Genomic DNA, 26,135 nt, shown 5'->3' with positions numbered 1-26,135 from the left:
ACCCGGCAGCTTCCTGGAGCCTGGGTGCGCAGGCGCTCTCCAGTCGCCTTGACAGCTTCCCCCTGCTGGGAGAGTGCGCGCCGCAGCTTGAGGCAGTGTCCCCAGCCCGCCACTCGCTCCGCATTTTGCGGTTTTGCCGGCTCTGTAAGTGCCCTGGCTGAAATACTTGTTAAGAGCTAGACCTTCACCTCTTTCAGCATCAGTTTCCTCCTTTATTAAATTCGCAGGCAATGAGGGATCAAGATGAGGATCAAATGTCACGCGCTTTGTGAATTGTAACCCGCTGTGCCTAGGTGAATTACCTTCTGCCCTCATAGGACTGTTTTGAGGCCTAAATGAACCCATGTATGTGAAACTGGTTTTTCGGCTGTAGAAGAGGAGAATTGAAGTTAGAGGTTTGTGTCTGCCACCAGATACGGATTGTGAACTCTAGTCAGTGTCTTATATTCGTTTTTGTGTCCCTCTGTCAGAGCGCGTGGCATGTAATGGGCACCTAAAACATGTTTCTTAAGGAAGCTGGGAAATACTGATGGGGCAGGAATTCCAAGAACCTGGCCTTTCTCTCGTTGCCATAGTGGCAGGGTATGGCACGCAAGCAGAGCACAGCAAAGAGCCTTGAAGCCGCAGCTCTGAGCACTGAGTGATTTAATGAGTGGTGTCTAAGACACTCCATGGTACCCACCAGTCCCAACTCGGGCTAAACCAGCTGTCCACGTGGAAAACTGCAGGTCTACTGTTTGTGTGCCACAGGAATCTACAAACAGGAGTGACACAGTCATTTGAGATAGTATGCATATGAAAAAGTGGCCATGTGGTTAGTATTTGTGAAGTTCATTTTTGCATCCTTACCCCCCACAACTTTTCGTTTTCAGAACATTTTACTCTTTATTCTTTCCCCGGAGTTCCCAGAGAGTAGGGCCTGTATCTTGGTTACCAGGAACGAGGTCTAACAGAGCCTGGTAGATACTCCATGTTTGGTTGAAGCAATGAATGTGGATGATTTTCCTCTTATCACCTCCTCTCCTTGGTCTTGTTGACGGGAAAGGTAGTGTCCATTTGTCTAAAGAAATAAATGAGGGGAAGGCACACAGATTGCCTGATTTCCAGCCCAGATTTCTTTCTTCTTTGTCACACAGGTATTGAAACTAGTTCAGGATCTCAATCCGCGGGCAGAAGCACAAATGGGGAGTAGATGGGACCAGCTTTCACCTGCTGAGCGTATTCTGTACTATTCATTAGAATTTTTAGATCGTATGTTATGTCAGTTGTTAAGACTATGGATAATATATGTTAAAGGAAGCAAAGTGAAAGCAAAGAGATGTGAACAGCAGAATGGCATCTTTGTTGCTGATGTGCGGCGTGCTCCCCCTACTGTCCAATGATAGAGGCTCAGCATCTTCCTTTGATGTCTGAACCTGGTAAGGCCCATGCGCACTGGATCTTCTTGTTGATGGGGGTACACAGGCAGATAACTGGCCCACAAGAGGACCCATGGCACCTCTTCAGACTTGCTGCCTTCCTTCCTGTCCTCTTTTTGACCAATACGTGTTCAGTACTAACTGTTCCTGGCGAATTTGACCACCACCATAGGGACAGACATAAACAGGACTGACTGTATCCAGCCCTTAATTTCTTTTTTATAATTGAAGTATAGTTGATTTACAATGTTTCAGGTGTATGGCAAGGTGATTCAGTATATACGTATATTCTTTTTCAGATTCTTTTCCGTTATAGTTATTGAATATAGCTCCCTGTGCTATACAGTAGGTCCTTGCTGTTTATCTCTTTTATATATAGTAGTGTGTATCTATTAACTCCAAATTCCCAATTTATCCCTCCCCCCTTTTTCCCTTTGGTAACCGTTTGTTTTCTATGTCTGTGAGTCTATTTCTGTTTTGTAAATAAGTTCATTTGTATCTTTTTTTAGATTCCACATATAAATGATATCATATGATATTTATCTTTCTCTGATTTACTTCACTTAGTATGATAATCTAGGTCCATCCATGTTGCTGCAAATGGCATGATTTCATTCTTTTTTATGGCTGAGTAATATTCCATTGTTTGTGTGTGTGTGTGTGTGTGTGTGTGTGTGTGTGTGCGTGTGCGTGTGTGTATATATGTCACATCTTTATCCATTCATCTGCCGATGGACATTTTTTAAAAATATTTATTTATTTGGCTGTGTCAGGTCTTAGTTGTGGCAGGTGGGGTCTTGCGTTGCGGCGCACAGGCTTCTCTCTAATTGTGGCTTGCAGACTCTAGAGCGCATGGGCTCAGTAGTTGTGGCACTTGGGCTTGGTTGCCCCGCAGTATGTGGGATCTTAGTTTCCCGACCAGGGATCGAACCCAGGTCCCCTGCATTGGAAGGCGATTCTTAACCACTGGGCCACCAGGGAAGTCCCTGTCGATGGACATTTAGTTTGCTTCCGTGTCTTGGCTATTGTAAATAGTGCTGCTACGAACATTGGGGTGCATGTATTTTCTTGAATTAGAGTCTTCATCTTTTCTGGATACCAGTCCTTAATTTCATGTAGTGAATGATACATAACAAAGTGCTTTCACTTTTCATGGATTCTTCATAGCAACCATCTGCAGAAGTATCATTATCTCTGATGAGAAACAGAGTCTCAAAGAGGTTCAGGTGATTCTCTCTGGGCAAAAACATCAAAGTCCTTTGGAAATAAAACAAGAGTTCTTCAGTTCCCTAACCTTTAATTAAATGGTTTGCTGGGGTGTAAAGCTAGGCCACACTTGTCAGAACACACACCGGGGTTTAACTTTTAGTTATGCTTGTCTGAATCCAGGAACTTCAGTATAGTGAGGAAGATAAGAAGGCTGACTACACAGAAAATGATCGAGTGTACAGATTCACTTACAGTTCTGCATACTGAGAACTGGAGTTCTGAGGAGACTAAAGATGAAGAAGCAACTCAAGTCTTTAGCTTGAAATTAAAGACATCACAACTCAGAATCAAGAATTGCCTAGCAATGCCCTTTCTTTTGCCCTTCAGCCAACTGCAGCCCATGATGTACAACAGTCATTTCCACTAGAGCAGAACAGGGACACTACTTGTTCTAGCTGCAAGCTTTTATTTTCTATCATTTCCCCCCCTCATCTGGCTCTCTGGGAGAAACCATTTTCTAGACTACTGGAAAGTCTGTTTTTTTTCTCTTAGCCCCTAAAAAGGCTAGCAGCAGTTTCCACTTTAGGAACAAGAAGGTCAACCTAAAATAAACTCAGAGGTCTTACAGTATAAGAGAGTCCAGGGCTCCAAGGCTACCATGAAACAGGAGAAAGAAGCAATTAACTGATTATTGATTGTGAAAATCTAGCCTACAAAAAGAGAAATTCCCCATGAACTTGGCAAAGCACTTAACCAAGCTTTTAACACTGCAATAGTGCACATCTTTTAGTTTTATTTCTCTAGACAAAAAACAAAAACAATAAAAAAGTTAACTAATGTATATTTGGTGCTTAGGATGTCCCAAGCCCTATGTAAAGCACTTTATTACCTTTTTTTTTTTTAAGTTAGAAGAACCACTAAACAGGCTCTTTTTTATTTATTTATTTATTTATTTATTTGCACTGGGCCTTAGTTGCGGCAGGCAGGCTCCTTAGTTGTGGCTCCAGGGCTCCTTAGTTGCAACTTGCCCGCTCCTTAGTTGCAGCACACAGGCTCCTTAGTAGTGGCACACGAACTCTTAGTTGCAGCATGCATGTGGAATCTAGTTTCCTGACCAGGGATTGAACCCAGGCCCCCTGCATTGGGAGCGTGGAGTCTTATCCACTGTGCCACCAGGGAAGTCCCTACCGCCTTCTTTAATTTTGACACCAACCCTGTGAGGCACATACCAGCATGCCTCTTTAAATGATGTCGAAACTGAGGCTCAGGAGAGCTAAACAACTTGCCTAGAGTCATACAGGTAGGAAGTAGTGTGGTTCATAGACAAATCCAGGTCTGCAGACTCCAAAGCCCTGTATTCTGTGTGATCAGTTATTTTTTAAAGAGCACTCAAGTCCATATATTTGTTCATAAGTCTGAGTCATTTTTCTATGTGATCATGAAGTCATAGAATTCAAGAACCCTAAAAGTCTTGCTTTCTCTCCTTGACACATAATAATCCCCATCTCAATGCAAGCTGAGAAATGTTCCTAAGCCTTTGTGTCCTCATCACCCCCCGTCATTTTATTAAAACTTATAATGCCGGGACTTCCCTGGTGATCCAGTGGTTAAGAATCTGCCTCCCAGTGCAGGGGACACGGGTTCAATCCCTGGTTGGGGAACTAAGATCCCATGTGCCACAGGGCAACTAAGCCCGCATGCCGCAACTACTGAGCCCACGCACCACAACTACTGAGCCTGTGCGCTCTGGAGCCCGCGCGCTGCAACTAGAGAGAGGCCCCGTGCCGCCGCAACCACTGAGCCCACGCGCCACAACTACAGAGCCCGCGTGCCACAACTACAGAGCCTTCGTGCCATGGAGCCCGCACACTGCAAAGAAGAGCCCGTGCACCACAACTAAGAACCAATGCAGCCAAAAATAAATAAATAAATAAATATTAAAAGAAAAAAAACCCTCATAATGACAAGACTTTATTTTTTTTCCTTTTGGCCATGCCATGCAGCTTGCGGGATCTTAGTTCTCCAACCAGGGATCAAACCCATGCCCCCTGCAGTGGAAGCCCAGAGTCCTAACTACTGGACCACCAGGGAATTCCCACCAAGACTTTAAAAATGAATTAATAGGGCTTCCCTGGTGGTGCAGTGGTTGAGAATCTGCCTGCTAATGCAGGGGACACGGGTTCGAGCCCTGGTCTGGGAAGATCCCACATGCCACGGAGCAGCTGGGCCCGTGAGCCACAACTACTGAGCCTGCGCGTCTGGAGCCTGTGCCCCGCAACGGGAGGGGCCGCGATAGTGAAAGGCCCGCGCACCGCGATGAAGAGCGGTCCCCGCACCGCGATGAAGAGTGGCCCCCACTTGCCGCAACTAGAGAAAGCCCTCGCACGAACCGAAGACCCAACACAGCCAAAAATAAATAAATAAATAAATAAAGTAGCTATAAAATTTAAAAAAAAAAAAAAAAAAAAAGAATATCTTAAAAAAAAGATATGCTTAATACATAAAAAAAAAAAATGAATTAATATTCTAATGTTAGTAAGGATACAGGGGCTGTCATCCACTGCTGTTGGGGAGTGCATATTGGTAAACCTTTCTGGAGGGCAATTTGGCAATATGTATCAAATGCCTAAAAACCAGAATTTAAGGCCACATTTCCACTTTTATAAATTTATTTATTTACTTTTGGCTGCGTTGGGTCTTTGTTGCTGTATGTGGGCTTTCTCTAGTTGTGTTCTCTAGTTGCGGCGAGCAGGGGCTACTCTTCGTTGCGCTGTGCGGGCTTCTCATTGCCATGGCTTCTCTTGTTGCGGAGCATGGTCTATAGGCGCGCGGGCTTCAGTAGTTGTGGCTCACAGGCTCTAGAGAGCAGGCTCAGTAGTTGTGGCGCACGGGCTTAGTTGCTCCGTGGCATGTGGGATCTCCTGGACCAGGGCTCGAACCCATGTCCCCTGCATTGGCAGGCGGATTCTCAACCACTGCGCCACCAGGAAAGCCCTCCACTTTTAGAAATTTATCCTAGGTAGATTATAATGGATAGAGTTACATAAAAATTTATCAATAAATGTGTCCATTGCAATTTTATAACAGTACAGAGAACATCTTAATTGTCAAATAGTAATTTTGGTAATTTTAAAAATTAATTAATTAATTTATTATTTTTGGCTGCGCTGGGTCTTCGTTGCTGCACACAGGCTTTCTCTAGTTTTTGCGAGTGGGGGCTACTCTTCGTTGTGGTGTGCGGGCTTCTCATTGCAGTGGCTTCTCTTGTTGCAGAGCACGGGCTACAGGTGCGTGGGCTTCAGTAGTTGTGGCATGCAGGCTCAGTAGTTGTGGCTCATGGCCTCTAGAGCTCAGGCTCACTAGTTGTGGCACACAGGCTTAGTTGCTCCGTGGCATGTGGGATCTTCCCGGACTAGGGCTCGAACCCGTGTCCCCTGCATTGGCAGGCGGATTCTTGACCACTGCGCCACCAGGTAAGTCCTTGGTAATTAAATATTGTATTTCTCTATGCTACAATTCCATAAATATAGCCACTGAAAATTCTGGAGGGGAAAAATATGACATAGGAACCTGTTAAAAGAGTGTGTATCGATTGATATACATTATAATACTATAAGTGATTTAATCTAGAAAATGGAATTGTGAGTGGTTTTTATTCTTTTTTTTTGAATTTTATTTTATTTATTTTTTGTACAGCAGGTTCTTATTAGTTATCTATTTTATACATATCAGTGTATACATGTCATTCCCAATCTCCCAGTTCATCCCACCACCACCCCCTCACCCCCCTGCCACTATCCCCCCCTTGGTGTCCATACGTTTGTTCTCTATATCTGTGTCTCTATTTCTGCCCTGCAAACCGGTTCATCTGTACCGTTTTTCTAGGTTCCACATATATGCGTTAATATACGATGTTTGTTTTTCTCTTTCTGACTTACTTCACACTGTATGACAGTCTCTAGATCCATCCACGTCTCAACAAATGACCCAATTTCGTTCCTTTTTATGGCTGAGTAATATTCCATTGTATATATGTACCACAACTTCTTTATCCATTCGTCTGTAGATGGGCATTTAGGTTGCTTCCATGACCTGGCTATTGTAAATAGTGCTGAAATGAACATTGGGGTGCATGTGTCTTTCTGAATTATGGTTTTCTCTGGGTATATGCCCAGTAGTGGGATTGCTGGGCCATATGGTAATTCTATTTTTACTTTTTTAAGGAACCTCCATACTGTTCTCCATAGTGGCTGTATCAATTTACATTCCCACCAACAGTGCAAGAGGGTTCCTTTTCTCCACACCCTCTCCAGCATTTGTTGTTTGTAGATTTGTGTCTCCATACAAATTTTAAGATTTTTTGTTCTAGTTCTGTAAAAAATGCCACTGGTAATTTGATAGGGATTGCATTGAATCTGTAGATTGCTTTGGGTAGTAGAGTCATTTTCACAATATTGATTCTTCCAATCCAAGAGCATGGTATATCTCTCCATCTGTTTGTGTCATCTTTGATTTCTTTCATCAGTGTCTTATTGTTTTCTGAGTACAGGTCTTTTACCTCCTTAGGCAGGTTTATTCCTAGGTATTTTATTCTGTTTGTTGCAATGGTGAATGGGATTGTTTCCTCAATTTCTCTTTCTGATCTTTCGTTGTTAGTGTATAGGAATGCAAGAGATTTCTGTGCATTAATTTTGTATCCTGCAACTTTACCAAATTCATTGATTAGCTCTAGTAGTTTTCTGGTGGCATTTTTAGGATTCTCTATGTATAGTATCATGTCATCTGCAAACACTGACAGTTTTACTTCTTCTTTTCCAATTTGTATTCCTTTTATTTCTTTTCCTTCTCTGATTGCCATGGCTAGGACTTCCAAAACTGTGTTGAATAATAGTGGTGAGAGTGGACATCCTTGTCTTGTTCTTCATCTTCGAGGAAATGCTTTCAGTTTTTCACCATTAAGAATGATGTTTGGGGGGCTTCCCTGGTGGCGCAGTGGTTGAGAATCTGCCTGCCAATGCAGGGGACACGGGTTCGAGCCCTGGTCTGGGAAGATCCCACATGCCACGGAGCAACTAGGCCCGTGAGCCACAACTACTGAGCCTGCGCGTCTGGAGCCTGTGCTCCACAACAAGAGACGCCGGCGACAGTGAGAGGCCCGCGCACCGCGATGAAGAGTGGCCCCCGCTTGCCGCAACTACAGAAAGCCCCCGCACAGAAATGAAGACCCAACACAGCCATAAATAAATAAATAAATAAATAAAGGAGTTCCAAAAAAAAAAAAAAAAGAATGATGTTTGCTGTGGGTTTGTCATATATGGCCTATATTATATTGAGGTAGGTTCCCTCTATGCCCACTTTCTGGAGAGTTTTTATCATAAATGGGTGTTGAATTTTGTCAGAAGCTTTTTCTGCATCTATTGAAATGATCATATGGTTTTTCTTCTTCAATTTGTTCATATGGTGTATCACATTGATTTGCATATATTGAAGAATCCTTGCATCCCTGGGATAAATCCCACTTGATCATGGTGTACGATCCTTTTAATGTGTTGTTGGATTCTGTTTGCTAGTATTTTGTTGAGGATTTTTGCTTCTATGTTCATCAGTGATATTAGCCTGTAGTTTTCTTTTTTTGTGACATCTTTGTCTGGTTTTGGTATCAGGGTGATGGTGGCCTCATAGAATGAGTTTGGGAGTGTTCCTTCCTCTGCCATTTTTTGGAAGAGTTTGAGAAGGTTGGGTGTTAGCTCTTCTCTAAATGTTTGATAGAATTCACCTGTGAAGCCATCTGGTCCTGGACTTTTGTTTGTTGGAAGATTTTTAATCACAGTTTCAATTTCATTCCTTGTGATTGGTCTGTTCGTATTTTCTATATCTTCCTGGTTCAGTCTTGGAAGGTTATACCTTCCTAAGAATTTGTCCATTTCTTCCAGGTTGTCCATTTTATTGGCATAGAATTGCTTGTAGTAGTCTCTTAGGATGCTTTGTATTTCTGCGGTGTCCGTTGTAACTTCTCCTTTTTCATTTCTAATTTTTTTGATTTGAATCCTCTCCTTTTTCTTGATGAGTCTGGCTAATGGTTTATCAATTTTTTTATCTTCCCAAAGAACCAGCTTTTAATTTTATTGATCTTTGCTATTGTTTTCTTCATTTCTATTTCATTTATTTCTGCTTTGATCTTTATGATTTCTTTCCTTCTACTAACTTTGGGTTTTGTTTGTTCTTCTTTCTCTAGTTCCTTTAGGTGTAAAGTTAGATTGTTTATTTGAGATTTTTCTTGTTTCTTGAGGTAGGCTTGTATTGCTATAAACTACCCTCTTAGAACTGCTTTTGCTGCATCCCATAGGTTTTGGATTGTCGTGTTTTCATTGTCATTTGTCTCTAGGTATTTTTTGATTTCCTCTTTGAATTCTTCAGTGATCTCTTGGTTATTTAGTAACGTATTGTTTGGCCTCCATGTGTTTGTGTTTTTCACGTTTTTTTTTCCCTGTAACTGATTTCTAATCTCATAGCATTGTGGTCAGAAAAGATGCTTGATATGATTTCAATTTTCTTAAATTTACTGAGGCTTGATTTGTGACCCAAGATGTGATCTATCCTAGAGAATGTTCCATGTGCAATTGAGAAGAAAGTGTAATCTGCTGTGTTAGGATGGAATGTCCTATAAATATCAATTAAATCTGTCTGGTCTATTGTGTCATTTAAAGCTTGTGTTTCCTTATTAATTTTCTCTCTGGATGATCTGTCCATTGGTGTAAGTGAGGTGTTAAAGTCCCCCACTATTATTGTGTTACTGTCGATTTCCTCTGTTATAGCTGCTAGCAGTTGCCTTATGTATTGAGGTGCTCCTATGTTGGGTGCGTATATATTTATAATTGTTATATCTTCTTCTTGGATTGATCCCTTGATCATTGTGTAGTGTCCTTCCTTGTCTCTTGTAACATTCTTTATTTTAAAGTCTATTTTATCTGATATGAGTATTGCTACTCCAGCTTTCTTTTGATTTCCATTTGCATGGAATATCTTTTTCCATCCCTTCACTTTCAGTCTGTAGTGTCCCTAGGTCTGAAGTGGGTCTCTTGTAGACAGCTTATATACGCTGTCTTGTTTTTGTATCCATTCAGCATACCTGTGTCTTTTGGTTGGAGCATTTAATCCATTAACGTTTAAGGTAATTATCGATATGTGTGTTCCTATTACCATTTTCTTAATTGTTTTGAGTTTGTTTTTGTAGGTCCTTTTTGTCTCTTGTGTTTCCCACTTGGAGAAGTTCCTTCAGTGTTTGTTGTAGAGCTGGTTTGGTGATGCTGAATTCTCTTAGCTTTTGCTTATCTGTAAAGCTTTTGATTTCTGTTGAATCTGAATGAGATCCTCACCAGGTAGAGTAACCTTGGTTGTAGGTTCTTCCCTTTCATCACTTTAAATATATTGTGCCAGTCCCTTGTGGCTTGTAGAGTTTCTGCTGAAGAAATCAGCTGTTAACCTTATGGGAGTTCCCTTGTATGTTGTCATTTTTCCCTTGTTGCTTTGAATAATTTTTCTTTGTCTTTAATTTTTGTCAACTTGATTACTATGTGTCTCGGCATGTTTCTCCTTGGGTTTATCCTTCCTGGGACTCTCTGCACTTCCTGGACGTGGGTGGCTATTTCCTTTCCCATGTTAGGAAAGTTTTTGACTATAATCTCTTCAAATATTTTCTCGGGTTCTTTCTCTCTCTCTTCTCCTTCTGGGACCCCTATAATGCGAATGTTGTTGCATTTAATGTTGTCCCAGAGGTCTCTTAGGCTGTCTTCATTTCTTTTCAATCTTATTTCTTTTCATTCTTTTTTCTTTATTCTGTTCCACAGCCGTGAATTCCACCATTCTGTCTTCCAGGTCACTTATCCATTCTTCTTCCTCAGTTTTTCTGCTATTGATTCCTTCTAGTGTATTTTTCATTTCTGTTATTGTATTGTTCATCTCTGTTTGTTTGTTCTTGAATTCTTCTGGGTGTTTGTTCTTTAATTCTTCTAGGTCTTTGTTAAACATTTCTTGCATCTTCTCAATCTTTGCCTCCATACTTTTTCCGAGGTCCTGGATCACCTTCACCATCATTATTCTAAATTCTTTTTATGGAAGGTTGCCCATCTCCACTTCATTTAGTTTTTTTTCTGGGGGTTTATCCTGTTCCTTCATCTGGTACAAAGTCCTCTGCCTTTTCATTTTGTCTATCTTTCTGTGAATGTGGTTTTCCTTCCACAGGCTGCAGGATTGTAGTTCTTCTTGCTTCTGCTGTCTGCCCTCTGGTGAATGAGGCTATCTCAAGTGGCTTTTATTCTTTGTTTTTCCTATGTTCCTCCAGTTTTCTTCAATAACCAGACATTTTTTTTGTAATTCTAAAAACATTTTTATAAAAATAGAAAAAAAACTTATCCTGGTGCTTCTCCTGCCTAAGGTTACAGTAAAATCAAACCCTCTAGTCCTTTGTGTGACACATACAAAATAATTTTTAAATTTTTTATTGAAGTATAACATGCAAACAGAAAAGTGTACATACTACAATCCATTGAATTTTCCCAAAGCCACTGCAACCAGCATCCCAAAAGCCTGCCCTACGCCCTCTTCTTACCCTAAAAGGGTAAGCACCATCCCAACTTTATCACTGTAACTTAATTTTGCCTGTTTTTAAACTTTATACAAGTGAAGTCATAAACTGTGTGTTCTTTGGCTTCTGGCTTCTTTCACTCAATATTGTTTGTGGGATTCATTTAAGTTGTTGAATGTAATAGTAGACCAATTGTTTTCATTGCTGTACAGAATTCCATTGTGTGAATCTACCACTATTTATTTATCTATCCAACTATTGATGGGCATTCGGGTAGTATTCAATTTTGGGCCCTTATGAATTAAGCTATTATAAACAGTCTCTACATTTGTTAGATATACACCTAAGAATGGGGTTGCTGGGTGACAACAAATTTTTTAAATTCTCCTGGATTATGTTCGCCATAATCAACATTGCCCTCAGCCCATAACATAACGTGCATGGTTTATAATGTATGAATGTGCTCTGGCTAATATGTTCATTTTAGTCTTCTGTCAGTTTGGCACATGTTCTGCAAGATGGCAACTTTCTTCCCTTGGGTTTCTACACAGTGTGGGGGAAGGGATGTAGTCCTCAAATGTTATTACAGGTTATTCTGGAGAACTAGTGGAGTCAGCTGTCTTAGTTAATCTAAATCAGGTGTTTTACATTAAAAATTTCCCATTGTTTTACAACTTGCCCTTGTGAAATGCTATTCTCTTCTCTGGTCAGAGAACAAAACAGGTGACTTCCCAGAGCACTTGCACCTGCTGCACGTCCCAGGGGGACAGACACCCAGGTCGAGAAGCGTAGCTGCAGCAAACTGTGCTCCCACCAAGGGTATTCTGGGAGTGGGAGCTCACTTAGGAGCAGGGGAGACTGACTTTCTTACTCTTCCAATTAAGTCATTCAACAGGTTTTTAATAAGTGCATGAAACCATGAACATACTTGTTTCCCAACAGACTGACTTCTCTGAAGGAAGGGACAAGGTCATCCCCATCTCTGGAATCCCAGCACCTAGCACAATGCTTTCAGACGACAGAGGGCCAATAAATGTTAAAATGCATACTCTGAAAGGGATGGAAAGAATCTACCCTACTGGATAGCTGGTCAAAAGTAGAGTCAGTTATTGAGAAACAAAATCTTTCTCTGTGGAACTGAAATGACAACTTCTGTGTTCATCAGTATGGCTAAACAACCCCCATGCTATGGAATGTTCTATAGCAGTAAACAAGGTGAACCTTTACGTACTGGTATGGAAAATGCTCCATGATTTATTGTTAGTTACCAAAAAAAAAAAGAGCAAGTTGCAAACAATCTAATTGTATAACATTTTATCATTTAGAAAAAGACAACAGCTACATGTTTCAAAACACATATATGTAAATACAGAGGAAAAGGCCTGGAATGTTACACATCTGATAACAGCAGATACCTCAGACAGAGTAAGGTTGTGGATATTATCAAAGGGATTTAGCTTTATCTAGGATATTGGAACTTTTTTCAAGATTACATTTGTGTATGGTGCTCCAGTGGTTAAGACTTTGTGCTCCCAATGCAGGGGGCGCGGGTTCCATCCCTGGTTGGGGAACTAAAATCCTGCATGCTACACAGCGTTGCCTTAAAAAAAAAAAAAAAATTACATTTGTGTATTATTTGTGTAATTAAACCGTTTTAAGCGAATTTCTATTTCTACCAATTTCTCTGCTACCTGAACACTGAACTGTTCTTAAAGGGAAGGAAAATAGACCTTTCCCTGGTACTGCCAGTAGGTTTATCTTCTAAGCATAGACACCAGACTCTCTCCCTAAGCCTCATAAAAAATGTAGGGAAAGGAACAGATAAGAGTTCCTTAACCAAGCCCTGGCTGTCATAGCCAGGGCCTTCACGAGAACCTTCTGTGAAGGAAGGCCAGGCGTCGATTTCGTGAGAGAGGCGACTGATACCGCGTTTAAGAAAAGTGCGCTCATCTCAGTAAAACTGGGAAAAGAAAGTGCTCTAAGGACCGTGCATATTTCTATGGGACTGCAAAGTACAGAAAGGAAAGTGAGAAGCGCCAATACCTGCCCGAGGTTCTTTAATTCAGAAAAAAAGGGAAGTGCACAAGCTTTAATGGAGGAGAAACAGGAGGTGGTGCATCTGTGCTTAACCAATTACAGCTTCACAAATATTAAAAGCGTCTCTTGTGTGTAGCGATTTGCAGTTTGGAATATTCCTTCTCATACAAATTAAAGAGTCCAGGCTAACTTCTGCCACGAACACAAGCGTTATCTCCGACCCATCAGCGAATATCTCTCCTTTGGTGGCTTTAGTTTCCTCAAAGAAACAAAGCGGGGTTGAGGTGGACTGAGCCAGAAGCGCAGCCATTCTCTGATTTCCAGCCAAAGCCAATACCGACCAACAAGCGAGCGCCTCTTCCGCGTGGCTGCGGAGGGGATGCCGATCCTTCCTGCCCCTCGGCCGGAGCTCCCAGGTGACCAGAAGAATAGGGCCGAGCGCGGGACCGCTCGTGCGCCGACTCGTTCCAGGGACCGGTCACTCCCGACCCGGGGAGTCAGACATCCAGCGCCGCGGCCGGAAAAGTCCCGCAAGCGCACCAGGACTGACGCTAGGCCGCGTGACGTGGACCAATCCACGGCCAGCATCGGCAGTTTTCCTCCAATTGGTTGACTGGCCCCTCCGCTGCCTCCGCGGTAGCGGCCGGAGACGGAGGAGGGGGCGGGCTTAGGACGTGGCCCAATGGGAACGCGCGCCGCGGCGGCGGGGGGCGGGGCCGGACCCGCGGCGCAGGGCCGGGCAGCGGAGGCTCCAATGAGCGCACGCCGCGTCCGGGGCCGGCTGGTGCGCGAGACGCCGCCGGGAGGTTGGTGGCTAATGTAACAGTTTGCAAACCGAGGGGAGTTGTGAAGGGCGCGGGCTTGAGGGGCGCGCTGCTGGCCTCGTGGGTCCGTCCGCCGCCGCGTTTTTCCCAGAGCTGGGGCCACAGGAGCGGAGGCAAGAGGTAGCGAGGGTGGGGATGGCGATGGGGACCGGCCACCCCTCCTAGAGGAGGCAACGTGCTAGCTCCGGGGGCGGGTCGGTAGTGATAGTGAGGGTCGCACGAACGCCAGTGCGCTTGGCCCTGCATCTCGGTCCCCGGGGCGCCCCCACGTCTTAGGGGTGGATCGGGACCCGTTTCCGGGAGTGGGAGCCGCCGTCTTCGGCTGGTGAGGCTTAGGTGAACTCGGGGTGCTCGGTACCCAACGGCGCGGAACCTTACCGTTCCAGGCACAGCGTCTGAGTAGGCAGCGGGGCCTGGTATGGGATGGAGAAGGGGAGCGGGCGGGACAACCCGAGGGGATGCTGAGGATGAGACAGGCCCTTCTTCCATCCCAGCCTCCCCCAACGTCACCATCTCTCAGTTCCCGTCCAGGCCCGGCCCGGCTTTCCCCGCCAGCAGGGGAGCTCCAGGTGTAGGAAGGTAGTTGAGTCCTGGGCGGGGATCCCGGGCCGCACCCCAGGTGTCTGACAGCAGGAACAGTGCTGGGGTGCGCCAGTTGCTGCCTATGCTGTGGACGGAAGGCCCTGGTCTCCTTTCTCCTGTCCTGTTACGTTTATTTAGGGATGTGGTGGCTGGCGGCCAGGATCTCTGCTGTTTCACCTGGGCCTTTGTGTGGGCACTTCTGAGAATGCTGAGAGTGCTTGGTTCTCATTGGGAGGGAGGGGATGGGATGTAGACTGCTCTGCCCTGGGTGAGGAGGGAGTAGGTATGAATCTTAAAGCTCTGTTCTGGATGAGGGTCTGCCTTCTTCACTCAGGGCATCCAGTTACAAGTGTTGTTTTTCTCCTCCCCCAGAGACACAATGGCAGCCACCGTCAGGAGGCAGAGGCCGAGGAGGCTAGCCTGTTGGGCCTTGATGGCTGTGCTCTTGGCAGACCTGTTGGCACTGAGTGGTGTGTACCCCAACAGAGGCATCAAAAGAAATTTAAACGAGTGAATGTTGGATGATACATGGTGGGAAGGGGGAAAGAAGCTGGTGGTGGGAAACTCTGGACTCTTAGGTTGCCAGATCCAGACCTTTTTCTTTGTCTATTGCTGTCTTACTTTCTCCATGGAAAGAAGTGTGCTTTGATTAGCGGGGCCTCAGGAAGTGGGGGAAGAGGGGCTAATTGACAAATCTGTTTCCCCTTCAGACACGCTGGCAGTGATGTCTGTGGACCTGGGCAGTGAGTCAATGAAGGTGGCCATTGTCAAACCTGGAGTGCCCATGGAGATTGTCTTGAACAAGTGAGGGCGGCCGCAGGGTCGGGTGGGGAAAGGGAGTCTGCGCCCCAAGCCACAGTGTGTTCTTCGTAGTGCCCTCGGCAGACTTTGGTGTCTGCACGATTGATTGTATGTGGGGTGTTGAGGCTCCTGAGAACACACCCTGCCATAGGCACCTGGTCCCATTGTCTCTTTTCCACAGGGAATCCCGGAGGAAAACCCCAGTGACTGTGACCCTGAAAGAAAATGAAAGATTCTTTGGAGACAGTGCAGCAAGCATGGTGAGCTAGCAGCCCGCCCCCTTCCCAGAAGCAGTGGGCAGAGGAGAGGAGGTAACAGACCCCAGAGTCTGTTCCCTGATCGATCTCTGAGGTAGGAGGTAGGTGATGGCCAGCTTGGGAGCTTAATACTCTGCTTCTTCTTTACCTCCTCTCAGGCCATCAAGAATCCAAAGGCTACGCTGCGATACTTCCAGCACCTCCTGGGGAAGCAGGAGAATAACCCCCACGTAGCCCTTTACAGAGCTCGTTTCCCCGAGCATGAGCTGGGCTTCGACCCACAGAGGCAGACTGTGTACTTCCAAATCAGCCCGTGAGTGCCCTGCTGGGAAGGGTGGGCTCAGCGGGCCTGATGGGGTCCCCATTGCATGTGCTCACCATTGTCTTTGCCTCGATGCTTGTCTTTCCTTGCCTCTAACTGCTTCCTTCCCCCAGGCAGCTGCAGTTCTCACCTGAGGAGGTCCTCAGCATGCTTCTCAATTACTCCCGTTCTCTTGCTGAAGATTTTGCAGGTGAGCGGCCAAGATGGGGCCAGTGGGAGCCAGGTTCCCTAGGGACTCAAATGGAGGTAGTTTTGCCTCCCAGGGAATATTTGGCAACGTCTGATGACATTTTTGGTTGTCACAACTGGGGAGCTACTGCTTCTGGCATCTACCCAGTAGAAGCCAGGGGTGCTGCCAGACATCCTAGACTGCACAGGCCTGCCCCCCAAACCAAAGAATTATCTGGCCCAGAGACTTCCCTGGCAGTCCAGTGGTTAAGACTCCATGCTTCTACTGCAGGGGGCACGGGTTTGATCCCTGGTGGGAGAACTAAGGTCCCGCATGCCGCACAGTGCCACCAAGAAAAAAAAAGAGAGAATTATCTGGCCCGAAACATCAATTGTGCTGAGACTGGGAATCCCTCCTCTAAGGTGTGAAGCTGGTGGGAACTCTGTTCTGTTGTCCCCTGTAGAGCAGCCCATCAAGGATGCAGTGATCACAGTGCCACCAAGAAAAAAAAAGAGAATTATCTGGCCCGAAACATCAATTGTGCTGAGACTGGGAATCCCTCCTCTAAGGTGTGAAGCTGGTGGGAACTCTGTTCTGTTGTCCCCTGTAGAGCAGCCCATCAAGGATGCAGTGATCACCGTGCCAGCCTTCTTCAATCAGGCTGAGCGCCGAGCTGTGCTGCAGGCTGCGCGCATGGCTGGCCTCAAAGTGCTGCAGCTCATCAACGACAACACTGCCACTGCCCTCAGCTATGGTGTCTTCCGCCGGAAAGATATCAACAGCACTGCCCAGGTGAGCCAGGGAGGAACTGCTGACCAGACTTCCAGCGTGGCTGAGTCTGATGATGGAGGCCATTTGGCTCGTTTTGCATCTTGTTTCTATGGCTGGCCCTTGACAAAATGAGGCAACAGCCCTCAACCCCTTTTGGAGCTGTTTGGCTTTCATTTGAGAGTTGGTGCAGCCCCTTGCAGGCAGGGAGGCACGCACCCTGGAGTTGAATAAGGTTCCTGTGACAGTGGCCTTGATGTCTCTACAGAATATCATGTTCTATGACATGGGCTCAGGCAGCACTGTGTGTACCATCGTGACCTACCAGACAGTGAAGACTAAGGATGCAGGGATGCAGCCGCAGCTGCAGATCCGGGGAGTGGGGTAAGTGGGTGCTGGGAGGAGGGCTGCTTGCTGAGATACCCTCGGGTCAGGGGTTTCTTCTCAGAGGGGCAGCTGCCTCACTTTCCTGCTCCCTGCAGGAAAGCTCTTCTGGTTAAAGCATCAGTCCTCATAGGGTACCTCTCCCGAAGAGCAAGGGGTAGATGGAAATTGGGGGAGGACAGTTTGGGAAGATTGAAGGGCAGAGAACGTCCGAAGCTGCTTCTGAGGAAACCCACATGGCCATAGGCCATATGTGGAGTGTCAGATTCGATTATTTTTTTGTTCTCGTCATTCCCAGTTTACTTATCACTGGCGTTATCTTATTTCACGAACCCATTCTTTCCTGTCCATCTTTACTGCCTCTATGCTAGTCCAAACCACCATCGCCTCTTTCCTGAAGAATTAAAGATCTCCCCGCTGCCAGTGTGGCCTCCTTCCAGTTCTTTCTCCACATTTCAGCCAGAGGGTTCTTTTCAAAATGCCAACCTGACTGTATCTCGTTTCTTTAAAAACTCTACAGTGGCTTCAAACCTTTGCCTTGGCCTATAAGGCTGTGCCTGTGTGCTCCCGGGCTCCTCCTGCTTGGCTCTGACCCTGAGCCTCTTGCTCTATGAGCTCCAGCCATCCTTGCTCTCCATGGAACTTACACACCGCACTCTCTCACCTCACAGTTCTTATGCATGCTTTTCCCTCTGTCTAGAATGTTCTTTCCTCTTCACCTAGTTAACCTCAACTCATCGTTCAGGTTTCAGCTCAAGCATCACTTATTCACAGAACTTTTCCTGACCTCTAAATAGCTGAAATTTTCCATATATATGTTTAGCAGCGTTGTTTTACTCTCTGTCATAACACATAGGATGATTAAAATTTCACATTCGTATGATTATCTGGTTGCTGGATTATAAACTCTTTGACAACAAGGGGCTTGTCTTGTCTTTTTCTTCTCACAGTTGCATCTCCAGAGACAAATACATAGTTAGATGCTCAGTAGGTACAGTTGAATGAATGGGCAGATGCTTATCGCTGTGAGGTGTCAGCCGTGTGGGTGAAGGCCAGGTTCTGTGCAGGTGAAGGAGTCCTGTGTGTTCCTCATGCTTTTCCCTGTTCCCTTTCCTGCACAGGTTTGACCGCACCCTGGGGGGCCTGGAGATGGAGCTCCGGCTGCGTGAGCACCTGGCCGGGATTTTCAACGAGCAGCGCAAGGGCCAGAGAGCGAAGGACGTGCGGGAGAACCCCCGCGCTATGGCCAAGCTGCTGCGTGAGGCCAATCGACTCAAGACCATCCTGAGTGCCAATGCCGATCACATGGCCCAGGTGCTCACATGTGGCTGCTTGAGGGCAAATATTCCCCACCCAGAGAGTGGAGGATCCAGCCACGCTGAGCTAAACTCCTTGTGCCTGGTGTGGCCCATCCCTTCTTCCTGTGCTTCCTTCCATCCTCCCAAAGTCCTGTTCCCTTGGTGTCTGACCTGCTCACTCAGAGAGCAGGACCTGGGTGAGAACTCTGACCCTCCTCATCCTCCCGCAGATCGAGGGCCTGATGGACGATGTCGATTTCAAGGCGAAGGTGACTCGGGCAGAGTTTGAAGAGCTGTGTGCAGACCTGTTTGAGCGGGTGCCTGGGCCTGTGCAGCAGGCCCTGCAGAGTGCCGAGATGAAGCTGGTGAGGGGGTCGTCGAGGAGGGCATGGCGGGGAGGCAGGTGGGATAGAAAGCGATGAGGTGGCAGGAAGGAGGGAGCAGGAACGTCAGGAAGCAGTCAGTGCTGAGGAGGAGGGTTAACTCGTGCTGATCCATCTCCCATTCTTTCTCCCCCTGCAGGATGAGATTGAGCAGGTCATCCTAGTGGGTGGGGCCACTCGGGTCCCCAGAGTTCAGGAGGTGCTGCTGAAGGCTGTGGGCAAGTGAGTGTGGGGGGCTGGAGGGCTGAGGGGAGGCGGGCCGGGCTGGGAGCTGCAGGTGGATGGTGCTGAGGCTTGGGATGCTCACAGGGAGGAGCTGGGCAAGAACATCAACGCCGACGAGGCCGCCGCCGTGGGGGCTGTGTACCAGGCAGCGGCGCTCAGCAAAGCCTTCAAGGTGAAGCCGTTTGTTGTCCGAGACGCGGTGATCTACCCCATCCTGGTGAGTAAGCCTGTCGGATGGGGTGACAGACTCCCTTTACCTCTTCCAGGGCCGTCTCCCCTGTCTGCTCTAGACTGTCCGTCTGTCTTCCTGCCATTGGTGTTCCCCGCCCTTCTTCCCCGAGACCCTCCTCTGCTTCTCCAGCGTACCTCCCCTCTGCCTGCCGTGTAGGTGGAGTTCACGAGGGAAGTGGAAGAGGAGCCTGGAGTGCGCAGCCTGAAGCACAATAAGCGCGTCCTCTTCGGCCGGATGGGGCCCTACCCTCAACGCAAAGTCATTACCTTTAACCGCTACAACCATGACTTCGACTTCCACATCAACTATGGTGACCTGGGCTTCCTGGGGCCTGAGGATCTTCGGTGAGGGGGTGGGGCAGGGAGAGGGCTCCAGGGAGGGAGGGTTTGGGGTCGGAGGGTGACACAGGGGAGGGAAGCAGGCTGTGGGCTTGGTCTGGGGGTTGGGCTGGGCTTCTCCTCCGGGAGGAGCTTCCATCCCGAGGGTGTCCTCGGGGTGGGCCCCGCATCTCGTGCTGGGAGGCTGTGTAGGCTAGAGCTGGGGGGGCTCCCCTTAATGGCTCTCTCCTCCCCACGCAGGGTATTTGGCTCCCAGAATCTGACCACGGTGAAGCTAAAAGGTGTGGGTGAGAGCTTCAGGAAGTATCCCGACTATGAGTCAAAGGGTATCAAGGCTCATTTCAACCTGGATGAGAGTGGCGTGCTCAGCCTAGACAGGGTGAGAGCAGGAGACCCCGTGTCTCCCAGGCCTGGGGCTGGCCCAGGCCCCAGCAGCCTTTTCCAGAGCAGTTCCTCATGGTAGTAGAACGTGATAAACGAAACGGGTTCTGGAGTTGGGTAAACCTTAGGTTAAACAAAGCTAACCAGGGACCCGGTATGGGCCGTCTCAGAGCCTGTAAATGCTCGTGGCTGTTACAAGTTTCAGGATCTGTAGAATGGTTGAGGAACCTGTTTTTAAAGAACGGTTCTGGGGGTTAATATCTTTCAGAACATCCTGGGGCAATAACGGCCCATTCGGTTGAGGGGAGAAGTGTGAGGGTGGGCGGGCGAGGAGCTACGGTCCCCTCCTCAAAGGGCTCATAATCACCAGGGGTGGCGGTGACTCCATCCAAGAGCCCGTAGAAGGAGGCAGGCGAGAGGACAGGCCGGCACACCTGGGAGTCACTTGGATGTGCCTCAGCAGTCACCCGCCAGGCAGGATGTTTGTGGAGAAGAGGTGGCTTAGCGTGTGCGTTTCCTCACCTCGGATCCCTGTCTTCAGGTGGAGGCAGTGTTTGAGACGCTGGTGGAGGACAGCCCAGAAGAGGAATCTACCCTGACCAGTAAGATGAGTGTGCACACACGTGCCTGTGTTTGTGTGTGTGTGACAGGGTGTACTTGTGTGCATTTTGGGGAGGTGGGCGGGCCGTGCCCTTAGGGTTGGGGGTGGAGTCAATGCTGTGGTCCCCTTTAAGTCTTTGGGTTTTCTTCTTTCTAGAACTTGGCAACACCATCTCCAGCCTGTTTGGAGGTGGCACCACACAAGATACTAAAGAGAATGGTACCGACACTGTCCAGGTAAGGCCAGGATGGAGCCAAGGGAGCATGGAGGATGGTGCATGGGACCAGGTGGAGGCAGCAGGGACAGGGGGTTGGAGTGGGCATCTCAGCTGCCTAGGATGTGATAGACCTACCCCTCCTCTCAGCCCAGGCCGAGTTCACCACACCCTCCTCTGGACTCGGAGCCGTCCCTGTGCTTGAGCTCCAAGGCCCACCCTCATCTCCAAACACTTTTCCTTTGTCCAGCTAGACTGCTGCAGTCCAGATGCCTGCTGCCGATTTCCATACAGTGGTCCTCTGTCTCCCCCAGGCTGTGTCATGGGCGGTGAGCCCCTCAAAGCAGAGCCATGGGGACCTGGCGTTGCCGAGCCAGTCCTGATCCATAGGCTCTGCTAGTGACTGTTGTGGGTGGGCGTGTCTGTGATTGTTTCCCAGGAGGAGGAGGAGGGGCCTGCTGAGGGGAGCAAGGCTGAGCCTGGAGAGCAAGCAGAGCTCAGGGAGGAAGCTGAGGCCCCAACAGAGGACACCTCTCCACCCCCACCCCCTGAGCCTAAGGGGGATGCAGCCCCTGAGGGAGAAGAGGCCGCAGAGAAGGACAACGGGGAAAAGCCCGAGGCCCAGGTGAGCTCTAGGCAGAGTGAGACCAGCCTGGACCCAGCGGTTAATGGGACAGGTGCCTGCCTTGCTTCTTGGCCCCCAGAGCCCTGCCTGTGGAGGATAGAAGGGCCAACACTTTCCCTGACATCTTGGTCTCGTCCCCCCAGAAGCCAAGTGAGAAGGGCGAGGCAGGAGCTGAGGGTGTTCCTCCAGCCCCAGAGGAAGAAAAGAAGCAGAAGCCGGCCCGGAAGCAGAGAATGGTGGAGGAGATCGGGGTGGAGCTGGTAGTCTTGGACCTGCCTGACTTGCGCCAGGATGAGCTGGCCCGCTCGGCCCAGAAGTGAGTAAAGGCTGCAAGTGCACGGAGGGTGCCCAGGGTGTGGAACGGAGCCCCTCATGCCTGCCGCCCCTGTCCACAGACTCCAGGACCTGACGCTCCGGGACCTAGAGAAGCAGGAACGGGAAAAAGCGGCCAACAGCTTGGAAGCATTCATCTTTGAGACACAGGTTGGTCAGCTGGGAAGCACACATGCCCCAGGCCCTGTGTCTGGGGCTGGGGAGCGGTGGGGGGTCCTGCTCCGTGAGCCTTGCCCCCAGGGCCTGCTGCATGCTTGCGCTCTTGTGCACCTCCCCAGGACAAGCTGTACCAGCCTGAGTATCAGGAAGTGTCCACCGAGGAGCAGCGTGAGGACATCTCTGGGAGACTCCGTGCCGCGTCCACCTGGCTGGAGGATGAGGGCTTTGGGGCCACCACGGTGGTGAGGGACCTCGCAGGACATGGCGGGCCGGATGGGAAAGGGAGGAGAGCTGGGGTGTGAGGCCATAACGAAGGATGCAGGGCTGGCTCCAGGGCTGACATGTCGTCCCCTCAACCCTTCTGCCCTCTCCCTCCCCCACATCCATCAGATGTTGAAGGAGAAGCTGACCGAGCTGAGGAAGCTGTGCCAAGGCTTGTTTTTTCGGGTGGAAGAGCGCAGGAAGTGGCCCGAACGGCTGTCTGCCCTCGATAACCTCCTCAACCATTCCAGCATGTTCCTCACGTGAGCGGCCCCTTTGCTTTTCTTCCTCATTCAGTCCCGCCCTGTCCCTCCTGGACTGATGGTCTCCTCTCTGGCTGCAGGGGGGCCCGGCTCATCCCAGAGATGGACCAGATCTTCACGGAGGTGGAGATGACAACGTTAGAGAAAGTCATCAATGAGACCTGGGTAATCCCCGTGTAAATACTTAACTGGAGACTTACCTGGCGAGGCGGGCTGTCCTAGGCAGCGTGGGAGATGCGGAGAAACGGAGAGCTGGCAGCCTCTGCCTCCGGGCTTGGCAGTTAATCTGGAAGGCAGAAGATGGTTGCGTTTGAGGCCATGTCGGATTAGTCCCAGACTAGGGTCATAGCCATGAGTCGTCAACCAGACGAGCAACAGAGCCCATCCCCATGAGGTTAGAGAAAGCTGCTTTGAGGAGCTGGGACTTGAGCTGGATGCAGAAAGTGGGCCAGGGTTTGGGGAGGTGAGAATGACTTGTCATGAGAAGCAGAAACTGTTTTGGACATGGGGACTTCTTTTTTTTGAACCAGAGCTCAGAAGTGGAGAGATAAGGAGAAAATAATTAAGAGGTTCAGCTGTAGTTAGTCCATAGTAATAGGATGTAAGCCAGAAACGTGTAGTTTGGGACTCCCATGTGGAGAGCCTCGAATGCCATTCTGAGGGGTCTGCTTACTTCTGGGGCTGACGGCCACGGGCAGCAGTGATTTGGGGTCTGAGGGAAGAGCCTGAGGTTGGTTGGGGGGTGTATTTCACCTGGGACAGAGGCGTCTGCCACTTCCGTGGCTGGCTCTGAGCCTGTCCTCGCCCCCAGGCCTGGAAGAATGCAACCGTGGCCGAGCAGGCCAAGCTTCCTGCCACAGAGAAGCCCGTGTTGCTCTCAAAAGACATCGAGGCCAAGATGATGGCCCTGGACCGTGAGGTGCAGTATCTGCTCAATAAGGCCAAGTTTGCCAAGCCCCGGCCCCGGCCCAAGGACAAGAATGGGACCCGGGCAGAGCCTCCCCTCAATGCCAGTGCCAGTGACCAGGGGGACAAGGTCATCCGTCCAGCAGGTGAGGGCAGGGTGCCTGGTTTCAGGTGCTACTGGGCAGCAAGAAGCTTTCCCTTCCTTCCCGGGACTACATTTTCCTCCTGGTTTCCCTCCAGGCCAGACTGAAGATGCAAAGCCCATCTCAGAACCTGAGCAAGAGACTCGTGAGTTGGGGAAACTGATTGGGAATATGGGCATCGCTTAGCCAAGGGGTCGGCAAACTGGCAGGTACAGCCTCTTTGCAGACGGCTCCTGAGCTATGAACGGCCTTAGAAGGTTATTTCCAAAAACAAAATATGGAAAGAGACCTAGTGTGGCTCACAAATACTAAAATATGTACTACCTGGCTCTTTGCAGAAAAAGTTTGCCATCCCCTCTGTTAGCCCCCTTCCTTCCTTTGCAGACACTAACCCATTCCTTCCCGAAAGCAGGATCTGAACCGGCAGACTCTGAACCTCTGGAGCTAGGGGGTCCCGCAGCAGGTGAGGGCAGAGCGGGAGACGGGAGGTACCGGGAAGCCTAGCAGGGTCTGGGGGGAGACACCTGCCCAGAACTGGGCCCGTTACCTCCATCTCACCTGCTTTTGTTCCTTTGCTCTCCCCCAACTCCCACCAGAATCTGAACAGAAAGAGCAGCCTACAGGACAGAAGCCAACTTTGAAGAATGATGAACTATAACCCCCGCCTCCCGGTTCCCGGTTCCCCGCTCGTCCCTGCCCCCTTCTCTTACCACCTCTATTTATTAAACACCAAGGGCTGGGGGAGGGGTTGGTCCCGCCCTCAGAGGCTCAAGTTCCTCTTCTCTCACCTGTGATGGGAGGTGTGGAGAAGGGGAAGGAAGGGACAGCTCACCAGTTCTTCTGGAGTAGTTCTGTGGTTAAAACTGAAATTGTTCCGTTCCCCAATCCCACCTTCTGGTTCCCTACCCATCCAGGCCCTACTTTGGGAAAAATCACTATTAGGTCTTAATTCTTCGCCTGTGGGTAGGTGAGAGGATGGCCATCGGTAGTTGGTTGACAGACCTGGTAGTGGGAAGGGTGTCCTGGCTTATTAGAGGGTCTCCAGTCTTTTCTGGTCATCCTTCCCTCCCTCCCTCTTCCACCACGAGATCAATGCCACACAGGCCAGTGTCTGCAGAGCCTTGGTTACCAGGTTTGATTTCTGAGCGCCTGTCTGTGCTCTTGCCTCCTCCAAGGTTTTTTCTCTAAAAACCCCCGCCCCCATGCCTCCTCCCCGTGGGTCTCCTTGGCTTCCTCTTGCAAGTTCGGCAGTCCTCTGCCTCTAGGCCAGAGCCCTTCCATCTGGACTGCCTAAGTCAATCTAGGTCGACTCCCACCCACATGTACAACCCCCGGTGGCCAGAGTAGGCAGGGAGAAAGTGAAGAAGGGAATCCAGCTGCCTCTCCAGGGAGTGAGATGTGTGAAAACCCTGTAGCTCCCCAACCTGTGGACTCTTGGGCCTAGGAAAGCCGTGTGCAGTGGCTGGCACAGGATACCAGCGTCCTGCAAGCACTGTTGAAAACTGCATCTTCCTAGTAGCCTGGTACTCCATGGCCCTTTGACTTCCTGCCCCCATTCTCTCTGCTCCTGTTCTGCCCTCTCAGACAGAGCCTTTCCCTCATTTCCTGGCCCCCTGGGCTGACCAAAATGTGCTTTCTACTGTGAGCCCCTGTCCTAAGACCCTGGGGGCAGGAGAGACCATGGCGTGAATGTAAAAATGCCACCTCGCTCTATTGGAGGCAGACCTTGTGGGGGGAAGGAAGAGGGTACAGGCTGGCCGTTCTTATTAATGTGTTGCTCTGCTGGGATGGGGGCCTTTTACCCCCCACACCGATGTTGGGCAGCCTGCCCTCCAGGATCCCATCTGTAGCAGGGGCCAGGGCTGCCACCCCAACTCCCAGGGCAAGGGGGAGCCTGCTTGTGTCTGTCTCTTGTGTTTTTTTCCTCTTTTTTTTTTCTTTTTTTTTGCCACATTGGCAGAAATGTGACCCAAGTGTCCTACCCTGTCCTGTATGTTTGAGTTGTTTCACTAGCAGTTGAGGCTGGTTGGACAGCTTTGAGTCAAGTTGTATTTTGCTCCACTGTTAATTGAAAAGCTGTTTCAATAAAATATTCTTTTCTACAGTTTTTTGTGCTGTGATTTTTTAAAAATATGTTTATTTCTTGAATATAAATAATGCATGTTTATAATGGAAAATTTGGAAGGCAGAAGTTTGAATAACAAAATTGCCTATAATACTACCACCGAAACGTCATTAACGTTTTGGACTTAGTTGAGATTCATGTATGTAATTTTTCTTCATGAGAACAAAACTGGTTTTATTTTTCCCCTGACATCATTTGGATCCCTATATTCCAGGTATTTTTAGGTAATAATCCATCTTTAAGGTAACAACCTCATTTTACAAATAAGAAATCAGCAGTTCATAGAGGTTCAG

At 48.5% G+C, this 26,135-nt stretch overlaps 1 protein-coding gene across 4 annotated transcripts; it reads left to right on the top strand.

The window, feature by feature from the left end:
* The first annotated feature begins 46 nt into the window (after positions 1 to 46).
* HYOU1 (hypoxia up-regulated 1) lies at positions 47 to 25,821 on the top strand. 4 transcript variants are annotated; one of them, XM_007196646.3, is made up of 26 exons: positions 47 to 144; positions 15,027 to 15,124; positions 15,365 to 15,458; positions 15,637 to 15,715; positions 15,871 to 16,025; positions 16,148 to 16,224; positions 16,814 to 16,995; positions 17,240 to 17,355; positions 18,477 to 18,669; positions 18,884 to 19,018; positions 19,176 to 19,258; positions 19,346 to 19,478; positions 19,650 to 19,837; positions 20,072 to 20,210; positions 20,754 to 20,814; positions 20,970 to 21,049; positions 21,467 to 21,652; positions 21,796 to 21,968; positions 22,048 to 22,135; positions 22,264 to 22,386; positions 22,535 to 22,668; positions 22,749 to 22,833; positions 23,480 to 23,720; positions 23,815 to 23,862; positions 24,130 to 24,180; positions 24,314 to 25,821. In XM_007196646.3, the coding sequence occupies exons 2-26, from the start codon at positions 15,034 to 15,036 to the stop codon at positions 24,373 to 24,375; spliced, it is 2,997 nt and encodes a 998-aa protein (XP_007196708.2). In that variant the 5' UTR covers positions 47 to 144; positions 15,027 to 15,033; the 3' UTR covers positions 24,376 to 25,821. The 4 variants fall into 4 exon arrangements, with proteins under 4 accessions (XP_007196708.2, XP_007196706.2, XP_007196709.2 ...); XM_007196644.2 differs by lacking the exon at positions 47 to 144 and adding an exon at positions 13,995 to 14,054; XM_007196647.2 differs by lacking the exon at positions 47 to 144 and adding an exon at positions 14,058 to 14,192 and having other exon boundaries at positions 21,799 to 21,968.
* Positions 25,822 to 26,135: the final 314 nt, after the last annotated feature.

This window comes from Balaenoptera acutorostrata, chromosome 9 (assembly GCF_949987535.1).
Source record: "Balaenoptera acutorostrata chromosome 9, mBalAcu1.1, whole genome shotgun sequence".
Taxonomy (NCBI): Eukaryota; Metazoa; Chordata; class Mammalia; order Artiodactyla; family Balaenopteridae; genus Balaenoptera; species Balaenoptera acutorostrata.
The sequence above is the reverse complement of the archived record's forward strand: the minus strand, read 5'-3'. Positions and strand labels throughout refer to the sequence as shown.